Consider the following 11003-nt stretch of genomic DNA (forward strand, 5'->3'; position numbering starts at 1 on the left):
AAGCTGCTCTCCAAAGCTTGCCCTCACTTCAAAGACATGCCAGTGTATGACACAGTTGCATTTTTCCTCAGTGCTAATATTTTACTTTATCCAAACTTTGCATTCAATATTTTTATTCATTAAAAATACACTGATGTATATGAATATAATAATTCCATTAGCTTTTGTTTGATGGTCACATCTTTCCACAGTAACTGTCTTTCACAAAATGTTCTCTTTCTCTAGATTAGCCAACCAATTTGCTGTCTTCCTGGCCTTAAACCACACTTCCTCCTATAAAACTAGATCTAAAGCAGCCTCTTTGCCCTCTAAATGAAATGCCTTTTATCTTCTCTTCTGCTACAACTGCATTCTGACTGCACAAAGACCCTTGACAGCACAAAGAGCAAGCAAATGGCCTTGAAAGTCATGATATAATACTGGTAGCAAGCTTTTTAAAAAAGAGCTTTATAATCACATGCGGCTATTATTCTCTGAATGATACTGGGTTTTATTTTGCAAGGGATGGATGTGGCAGGAAATTCAATCCAGATATTGTACAGAATGATGGCTGTTCCCAGGCAGTTACATCTAAACTTCCCAGCAGGATAATACAGATATCACTTAAAATATACAGGAAAGACCTTGTTAATTCATGATCACTAAAAATCCAGCTTTAAACCACTACTTTAAATAATTTGCCAGTTTGGAAAAGAGGCTTTCTATGCATCTTGCAAATGTCTTTCCTGAATTGAACAAAACCAGAAGGGGATACTGAACAGAGCGAGATAGACAGAAAGAGTAACAGATGACTGCTTTGGTAGGAAAGTAGCTGAACTAAACTAATCTGAATGGCATTAGTTTATCATACAAAGACATTTAATTTATTTCATTATTCTCTGTGGGCAGCTAAAGCACCCCAAGGCCCTAACATATTCAAGGAGATGAGCATAGCGGACAAAGACTCCTTCAGAGTGCAATATTTAATGAAACTTAAATTAGGTCTCAAAAGAGCAATAGAGTGTATATTAAATATGGCACCAACACTGAGTCATTCTGTTCATACGCATGTGTTTTAAAGTAATTGCCATCAAATTCACACAGGACCCCAGAAGATTTTAGTACAGTTTTAATATAGCCATGCATATAGCTTCCATTTTAACATACACTTCATATTTTGTTAACATGAGGCACAGGACAGAAGGGTAAGGAAAAGTCTGCAGCTAAGACTGAATGCTTCCTTAAGAAACAAAAGAAAGTAATTTTGTTGTCTTAGCAATGAAGTTCTGTTTGCCTCTATAAATTTATATATATATAAAAGAAAGTTAAGAGAGTATGTATTCATATTCACTGCAATTTATCAAAGTAATCAGGAAGATATTATTGCCAAATGTTTTATATATTGTTATGTTTCTATGTATTTATGTCGGGAAAAAAACAAAACTAAACACAAAACGCCCAAACATCCAAATCCAAACTTGGATTCAATCCATTATCTAATAAAAAACTTACCTGCACACAGCCTCACTTTCATACATCACTCTGATGCACTGCAGTACAAAATACTATGCAGTAAAACCAAAACCATTTTTAAACAGGAAAATAATCCACCCTTCTTCAAAAATTTGGCCTTAGCAAAAACAAAAAAAAAATATAATTTTTTCAAGTAACTATGACAAAGAAATCGGTACTTAAAACCTAGAATCAGAAAGGTGAAAAAACATGTAGTTTCAAAATTCAGAGTTCTGAAAACGATCAGTATACAACTGAAATAATTTTGAATAAAAAAAAGTTAAATTATAAAAAAGACAACAGGACAGCATGGTTCTGTTTGCTGAGTATACTGTAGCAATTTTGTTCTGCAGTGTACTCTCTTCCAAATCCAGAGAAGTAGCATTCAGTCAGGCCAGACAAAGAAAAGTTCAACACAGCCAGACACTGAAACAGAGACAGACTACCACTACTAGAAGAAAAGGACAAATACGTGTCATAGCCCAGAATGTGATAAACAGAATTAAACACAAGATTTGGGAATAAGAAGCAAAGACTAGAACTTCAACATTTGACTGCTTATCAGACAGCAGGCAGAACAATAGACAAGAAAACGGACCTTAACCAAAAGTAGAGGAAGGTTTAAGCTCTCCATACAACTGTAGTAACATTTCTCCCATCGCTTCAGATGCATAGATGCTGTGGAGTTATCGGGCAAATCCAGATAGTTCATGCTTTCTGCTGACCATCAACATCAGGGATTTTCGCAGCACTGCAGTTTTAGGGCCAGATGTGAGTTTCTGCCTATGATATCAAGCTACTAACCATTAGAACTAGTCGTACAGACAAATCCAGACTATAAGCATTAAGGCTTGAACAGGTATCTCCTTCAGGGGATAGCTGTAAATTCACTTTTCCTTTAAGTCTCAGTATGGTAGTTTCCTGTAGCCAAGGACTAGGCAAGTGTACCAGCAAGGAAACCTACCACCTGTAAGCCATTAATTGGGGGACACTGTAGTGAAATACTACTTTTGCACCATCTACTAAAGACTTTTCCTAAAATCTTGTATTTTATTGTCTTTTGCTCTCAAAACCAAACTCACAAACACCAGATGACTGCTTAAATGAAATTTTTATCACTTAATTCAGTCAAGTTGTGAATTTACTGCAGTTCATCTGGAAGCACCAATTTCAGGAAACACTTAAAATCTCTTCTTTGGTACTCCTCACATTAATAGTACTATTTTTTCCTCTGTATTTTGTAATCTGCAGGGTTGTTTTATAATTTCTCTATCAAGATGTAGAAAAAAAACATTAAAAGAATCCTTTCTATAAATGTGCCTAGAACTTGGTACTCTTGCATGAAAACTCCATTTCTTGGGAGAACTCCAGAAGTTGAATTAAAAAAATTTGCATATTTTATCAGAAGTCCAGAATACAGTAAGTACAGAATCTCTTCCACACCAACAACTTCTCATTAAAGAGAGATTAAATGCAGCTGGCCAAATTGTTTTTCCATTTTGAGACCAAGTCTGTAGCCTCAAGTGAGTGCAAAGAAACTTAAGTTCAAGCACTACACCCATTTTATAATTAGAGGCTTATGCTGGCATTACATGAAGGAATAACAACTACTCTTTTCAGAAGTTACATTATCAAAGATACTTAGAAAGGATGTTCATCTTTGCGTGTTAATTAGGAGCTGAAACAGACATTGGCTATTAAAGCTTTAAGGAACCAATCCCAAACCTGAAGGCATCAGACAACTTTTAAATAACAGAAAAAAAAAGAAGATGGAACATTGCAACACTGATGTCTCAGTTCTTTACAAGGCCTGGTTTCAAACAGTAGATTTTCTAAAAGTAAGACAGGTCTGAAGAAAAACTTAAGTAGCTTGTTTTCAAATAGTAGATTTTAAGAAGGGTCCAAAGAGTAACTAATTCCTTTGGCTTTGAGGAAGTGCATTACAGATGTCTGAAGGGCGTTTCATCTAATTTCAAAATAACTCCCTGTCAAAAATCACGCTTAAGACAGACATTTGGTGTGTCATGGTTTTATTTTTTTATCAGCTGCACTTTTATGTGAAAGTGTGAAATTTAAACCAATATTCATATGATGGTGAACAAAGTCCATCATTAAAGATACAAATACTGTTCTGCAGAAAATGTCCAGACCATGTGGAAGGGTTCAAACAACCAACTTTCACTGGAGTGCTGACAAAGCAGCTTGCAAGCTTCCTCCACTCCCTTTCCTGACAGACATACACAGGCTACTAAGAACCAGTCAGAGCCATGTTTTGATAGTCTCCATGGCTATTGAGGTCTACATGACAGTTGCTAACTCAAAGAGAAAAAACGTGATCCACAGCTCAATGCCATGAGGTGACATAAGACCAACTGTTCTTTTCACCGTCGTTCTTTTCTCCATGACAACAGCTGCTTTGAGGCATTCCTCGACTAAAACACTGGCCTCTTCCAAGCGTCAGTTTTCCAGCTGAATCTGCTTCTGCTTCATGACAGCCAACGCTTCCTAGTCATGTATCTGGGGATTAAAAAACCCGAGCCAACTCCTCCCCCACCCCTTTTCTGGTAAGAGCCTGTTTCGACTGAAGGGCTGGGGGTCAGCCCCTGCGCTTCACCGGGGGCAGCGAAGGGAGGAAGGAGGGCCAAGCCGCCGCTCCCCTGCCCCGAGGTCCAGCGCTGCCCGTGAAAGCGGCGAGGGCGGGCAGGCAGGCAGGCCCGCAGCGCCCTCCGGGCCGCGCCTCTCCCCAGGGACGGCTACACAGGCGGCACCAGGCTCCTCTTCTCCAGCGGCTGCTCGTCCTCCTCCAGCAGCTCGTCCAGCTCCCCGTCGTCCAGCTCCGAGGCCTCCGGCCCGCCGGCGGCCCGGCAGCGCCGCAGGTGCTGCAAGGCCCGGCGGTGCTTCTCTTGCAGCCGCCCCAGCTGGGCGCGCAGGGCCTCCGCCTCCTCGCCCGGTTCCGCGGCGGCTGGCTTGTCGGGACCGGCGGGGCCGGGCCCCAGCAGGGCCTGGCGGAAGAGGCAGCGGTTCTCGCGGCGGAGGCGACGATTCTCCAGCCGCAGCCGCGCGTTCTCTTGGCGCAGCCGCGCGTTGTGCAGCTCCCGCTCCTCCCGCTGCCGCAGCGCCTCGCTGTGGCTGGCCGCCAGGTCCGCGTACCGCTCCGCCAGCTGATGCAGCGAGCCCCGCGACTGGCCCCGCCAGTCCTCTTCGCCGCCGCCGCCCGGTTCGGCGAACTCCTCCGCCCCGCCGCGGCGGCCGCTACCGGCGGCGACGAGCCCGGCCCGGCCTCTCCGCGCCGAGCCGTTACAGCCCCAGCGCCCGTTCACAACGCGCATGCGCCTCATCCGTGCCGTGCCCGCAGCCCGCTTGCACGCCCCGCCGTCGTCGCCGCCGCCGCCGCGAAAGGAGGGCCTTGTGCCGCGCCGGCACACCCTTATGCAAATGGAGGGGCGGGGTTTCGGCCGCCGGAGGGCGTCGGGTCTCGGGGCGGAACAGCCGGCGCGGTCTGGCGGCGCCATTTTGGGGGCGGGGGCATTGTGGGCGTGGGGCTGTGACATCGTTGACCGCACCTGCATCCTGCCGTCAGCACAGGGGCCAGCAGCGCTCTTGGGGCGTAAGCCCAGAAACCCGTCACCTCCTTTTGGCTCATACGGTGTTCTCTCCACCCTGTTTCCCAGCCTTGTGAGGTGATGGATGGTCTGGGGCTGCTAGGTGGTCCTCTCTCAGAGTACCCTGGTCCAACCCATGACCTGTTGGACAAGGTGGGGTTTCACTGGCTGGCGTGGTTGTGCAGTCCTCCAGTGCTCGTGTGGGCCTTGGATTTATCCTCACTTAACAGTGGTGGCTATGGCACAGAGGAAGGATAATGTCAGCTCTGAAGTGCTTGCTAAATGGAGACCTGGTTGTACAAATGTTAGTTAGTCCATTCTAGTGTTGGTAGGTTGTTGGGATTTAAGGAGTAAGAAATGCAGGCTATAATAACGCATAGTTAGTATGTGAATAGTCGTGACAGCTCACAGATGGCTTGGATTAAGTCATCAGGCTTGCCAGCGACATGTTGTGGGATGATGTGCCCAGGTTGGAGGGACAGGGCGCTGGCAAGGGCCTTCGGCCTACTGCTCAGAGGCGTGCTGGATGCACTACAGCATGCTCGAAGCCTACAGGAGATGAGCTGGGGGCTCCGGATGCATCAGGAACAAGCAGGGTAACACTGGGAAGATACATCAAAAGAATCCCAGCCACCCCAGCCAATAAGTCAGCCTCATCAGGGGCACAACTGAAGTGCCTCTACGTGAACGCACGGAGCATGGGGAACAAACAAGGGATGCTGGAGACGTGTGTGCGCCTGGAAGGCTATGACTATTGGCATTATGGAGACGTGGTGGGATAGCACCTATGACTGGAGTGTTGGGATGCAAGGGTACAGGCTCTTTAGGAAGGACAGGCAGGGCAGACAAGGAGGGGGCGTCACCCTCTATGTCAACGACCAGCTGGAGTGCATGGAGCTCCACCTGGGGATGGATGAGGAGCTGACTGAGAGCCTATGGGTCAGGATTAAAGGGAGGGCTGGGGCAGGCGACATCATAGCAGGGGTCTGCTACAGGCCACCTGACCAGGGAGACCAGGCAGATGAAGTCCTCTATAGGCAGATAGGAGCAGCCTCACGCTCACAAGCCCTGGTCCTTATGGGGGCCTTCAACCACCCTGACATCTGTTGGAGGGACAATGCAGCTTAGTGCAAGCAATCCAGGAAGTTCCTGGAATGTGTTGATGACAGCTTTCTCCTCCAAGTGACAGAAGAGCCCACGAGGAGAGGTGCCTTGCTGGACCTTATTCTCACCAATAAGGAGGGCCTGGTAGCGGACATCAAGCTCAAGGGCAGCCTTGGCTGCAGTGACCACGAAATGGTGGAATTCAGGATCCTCAGGGCAGTGAGGAGGGCACACAGCAAGCTCCCTGCCCTGGACTTCAGGAGAGCAGACTTTGGCCTTTTCAGGAATCTGCTTGGTAGAATACCATGGGACAAAGCCCTGGAAGGAAGAGGGGCCCAAGACAGCTGGCTAATATTCAAGGGTCACCTCCTCCAAGCTCAGGAGTGATGCATCCCAACAAAGAGGAAGTCAAGCAAATCCACCAAGAGGCCCCAATGGATGAACAAGGAGCTCCTGGGCAAAGTCAAACAAGAAAAGGAAGCCGACGGAGGCTGGAAGCAAGGGCAGGTAGCCTGGGAAGAATACAGAGAAACTGTCCGAGCAGCCAGGGATCAGGTTAGGAAAGCCAAAGCCCTGACAGAAATTAGTCTGGCCAGGGATGTCAAGGACAACAAGAAAAGCTTGTTGTATAGATATGTTAGTGATAAGAGGAGGACAAGGGAAAATGTGGGTCCCCTCCGGAATGAAACGGGTGACCTGGTTACCCAGGATATGGAGAAGGCTGAGGAACTCAATGACTTCTTTGCCTCAGTCTTCACTGGCAAATGCTTGAGCCACACTGCCCAGATCGCAGAAGGCAGGGACTGGGAGAATGCAGAACTGCCCACTGTATAGGAGATCAGGTTTGAGAATATCTAAGGAACCTGAAGGTGCACACGTCCATGGGACCTGATGAGTTGCATCTCCGGGTCTTGAGGGAACTGGGGGATGAAGTGGCCAGGCCACTCGCCATCATATCGGAGAAGTCCTGGCAGTCTGGCGAAGTTCCCACCGACTGGAAGAGTGGGAACATAACCCCAATTTTTAAGATGGGCAAAAAGAAAGACCCAGGGAACTACAGGCCGGTCAGTCTCACCTCCGTGCCTGGCAAGATTATGGAACAGACCATCCTGGAGACTATGCTCAGGCACATGGAAATAAGGAGGTGATTGGTGACAGCCAACACTAAGGGCAAATCATGCCTGACAAACTTGGTGGCCTTCTATGATGGGGTTACAGCATTGGTGGATAAGGGAGGGGCAGCTGACATCATCTACCTGGACTTGTGCAAGGCATTTGACACTGTCCCGCATGACATCATGACATCCTTGTCTCTAAATTGGAGAGAGATGAATTTGATGGATGGACCACTTGGTGGATAAGGAATTGGCTGGATGGTCGCACTCAAAGAGTTGTGGTCAATGGCTCAATGTCCAAGTGGAGAACGGTGATGAGTGGTTCTTCAGGGGTTGGTACTGTGACCAGCACTGTTCAACATCTTCGTCGGCGACATGGACAGTGGGATCGAGTGCACCCTCAGCAAGTTTGCCAATGACACCAAGCTGTGTGGTGGGGTCGACACGCTGGAGGGAAGATATGCCATCCAGAGGGACCTTGACAGGCTGGAGAGGTGGGCCCATGCGAACCGCATGAAATTCAACAAGGCCAAGTGCAAGGTCCTGCACGTGGTTCGGCACAATCCCAAGCACAACTATAGGCTAGGTGAGGAATGGATTGAAAGCAGCCCTGAGGAGAAGGACTTGGGGGTATTGATTGATGAGAAGCTCAACATGAGTTGGCAGTGTGTGCTTTGCAGCCCAGAAAGCCAACCGTGTCCTGGGCTGCACCAAAAGAGGTGTGACCAGCAGGTTGAGGGAGGTGATCCGGCCCCTCTACTCCGCTCTGGTGAGACCCCACCTGGAGTACTGCATCCAGCTCTGGGGCCCCAGTACAGGAGAGACATTGAGCTGTTGGAGTGAGTCCAGAGGAGACCCACGAAGCTGATCGGAGGGCTGGAGCACCTCTCCTATGAGGACAGGCTGAGAAAGTTGGGATTGTTCAGCCTGAAGAAAAGGTGGCTCCAGGGAGATCTAATTGTGGCTTACCAGTATCTAAAGGGGGCCTACAGGAAAGCTGGTGAGGGACTGTTTATGAGGGAGTGTAGTGACAGGACAAGGGGTAATGGGTTCAAGCTGAAGGAGGGTCAATTTAGATTAGATGTTAGAAAGAAATTCTTTACTGTTAGAGTGGTGAGGTATTGGAACAGGTTGCCCAGAGAGGTTGTGGATGCCCCATCCCTGGAGGTGTTTAAGACCAGGTTGGATGAGGCTTTGGGCAACGTGGTCTAGTGGAGGGTGTCCCTGCCCGCAGCAGGGGGGTTGGAACTATATGATCTTTAAGGTCCCCTTCCAACTCAAACTATTCTATGATTCTGTGATTCTATGATTAAACTAACAAGATCATGTGGTATAAACTTGCCTATAAATTATTTAAAAAAAAAAAAAGAGGATGTGAGGAATCTGTTGACGGTGTTTCACAGTGGGTGGAGAAATCTTGCAAAAATCTTACTTTTTCTGTTTGGCTATCCTCCTTTACATAACTGTGTACATAGATATCTGCACAGTTAAGTAGTCATGTTGGGATTGCCATGACTGTTCAGTATATATCACTGTGGACCTCTGTGTATTTTTTGCGCTTTGGATTATAAACTGTGATAGGGACCATGCTTTGCTTTATGATCCAATGTTCTATTAATTGCCAGCTGAAACTTTGAGTATGGATCATGTATTTGAAGTTCAACAAACAATGCATAGCAGTAATTGTAGTAATTATTTTCAGAACATTTGCAACTCTACATGATGACTGTTTACTTAAAAAGTTAAGAAACAGGAAAGCACTGCAGAACAGAAGAAATCTGAGTATTACTGTACTTTTGCCATGACGGCTGATCAGCAAAAATGAACTTACAGCAAGTACTTCCTGCACTAAGCCAACTTCCAAGGAGAGGTTTACAAGGGTATTATATTAATTCCATGTAATATGTGACTAAACTGGTTTTGCTTTGAAAGAAACATGTTAACACCTGTTTATTAGTCACTTTTATTGTTGTTGCTTTGGAAATCCATAGATATACCCACTGCCAAGATGCCCATAAAACTTTATATTGAGCTGTAGGCCGAATGCAGTAGAGCACTGAGACTCTTCAGTATGTGTGGAAATGGACCAGGGCTTTGCACTCCTGAGAAACCATGCATAGGGTAACATAGATCTTGAGCTTTTTGTGGACAGTAAGTTAGATTACAGTCATCATTAACAGCACCTTCAACTTTGAGGCTGACCGTTGAGTTTTCTGGTGAATGTTGTATTATGGCTCTCAATTTTGTTTATTCACCTATTTTAGATTTTCATGTGGCTTTATTGTACTCTGGAAATTACGTGCGTCTATACAAGCATAAATATTGATGGGCTCTATTCCCTATAAACAATCATAGCTATCAGAAGGGAATTTACTGAATTTCAGATTCCGCAGACAATCTGTAAGCACCAATTTGAGATAAAGGTAATGACACCAAGTAGTGATTGGAGAAAGACGATAAATCAGTATAGACAAACTTTGACTACGAGATAGGATCACGCTAAACAGTGTGAAGAGGGGAAGTGAAAAGGGGGGGAGTAACCATGGAAGTTGTGAGTAGCTGTCCAGTCTGCAATGATTTTCTGCTCACAGAACACCTGTGAACGACACAATATTTTAAACAGCAACAATATAGTAGGGATAAATATTAGGCCCATTCCTATTGATTAAAGTCCTGTTTTTGTTTAATGGTATCAAGTCTCCATAGATGAGAAAGTGCCAATGCTTGTGGACCATCAGCTGCCATTGATTTTGCACCCTATCCAACCTGCCTGGGGAAAAGACTCTAGAAAAACACCTCCCAGGGAAAATAAAAAATGTTGGTGCCCACCATTTCCCTTACACCTTGGGATGCTAAATTCATATTTTTGAAGTAAAAGGAATTCAAGCAGCTCTGCAGTTTGTATGGATATGAAGGGATTTTATTCTCTGTGGTTCTTAAAGGAGGTCATACAACAAGTTATGCCCAAACTGAGTTTAGTTCCATTTTTGTACTCCTTTTCTGCTCTTAGAGTCATAGAATGATTTGGGTTGGAAGGGACTCTTAAAGGTCATCTAGTCCAAGCCTCCCTTCAATGAGCAGGGACACCTTCAACTTGGTAAGGTTGCTCAAAGCCCTGTCCAACCTGACCTTGAATGTTTCCAGGGATGGGGCATCTACCATCTCTCTCTGGGCAACCTGTTCCAGTGTTTCACCACCCTCATTGTAAAAAATTTCTTCCTTATATCTAATCTGAATCTATCCTCTTTTAGTTTAAAGCCATTACCCCTTGTCCAATCATAACAGGCCCTGCTAAAAAGTCTGTCCCCATCTTTCTTACAAGTTCCCTTTAAGTATTGAAAGGCCACAATTAGGTATCCCTGGAGCCTTCTCTTCTCCAGGCTGAACAACCCCAACTCTCTCAGCCCGTCTTCATAGCAGAGGTGTTCCAGCCCTCTGATCATCTTTGTGTTTCTCCTCTGGACTTGCTCCAACAGCTCCATGTCTTTCCTGTACTGGGGACCTGTCTAGTCCCACTTGGTGGGTTGCGAGGGAGATGAGTCTTTTTATCCCCCAAACGGTGATTTAGCGTAGCTTCAAGAAGGATTTATTCCATGATCTTTGCAGGCACAGAGGTGAGGCTGAAAGGTCAGTAGTTCCCAAGGTCCTCCTTTCTACCCTTTTTGAAAATAGCAGTCCATTGATACCATCC

General features: G+C 46.1%; 1 protein-coding gene across 1 annotated transcript; it reads right to left on the reverse strand.

Annotated features, from left to right (window-relative positions):
• Positions 1-3504: 3504 nt before the first annotated feature.
• On the reverse strand, positions 3505-4891 carry TUSC1 (tumor suppressor candidate 1). Its single transcript, XM_075740449.1, has one exon. It carries the CDS (start codon positions 4827-4829, stop codon positions 4245-4247), a length of 585 nt encoding a protein of 194 aa, XP_075596564.1. The 5' UTR covers positions 4830-4891; the 3' UTR covers positions 3505-4244.
• Positions 4892-11003: the final 6112 nt, after the last annotated feature.

This window comes from Balearica regulorum, chromosome Z, assembly GCF_011004875.1.
Source record: "Balearica regulorum gibbericeps isolate bBalReg1 chromosome Z, bBalReg1.pri, whole genome shotgun sequence".
Lineage (NCBI taxonomy): Eukaryota > Metazoa > Chordata > Aves > Gruiformes > Gruidae > Balearica > Balearica regulorum.

Coding starts and splice junctions, on each gene's coding strand:
- TUSC1 (XM_075740449.1), bottom strand. CDS start 4,829: ATGAGGCGCATGCGCGTTGTGAACGGGCGCTGGGGCTGTAACGGCTCG.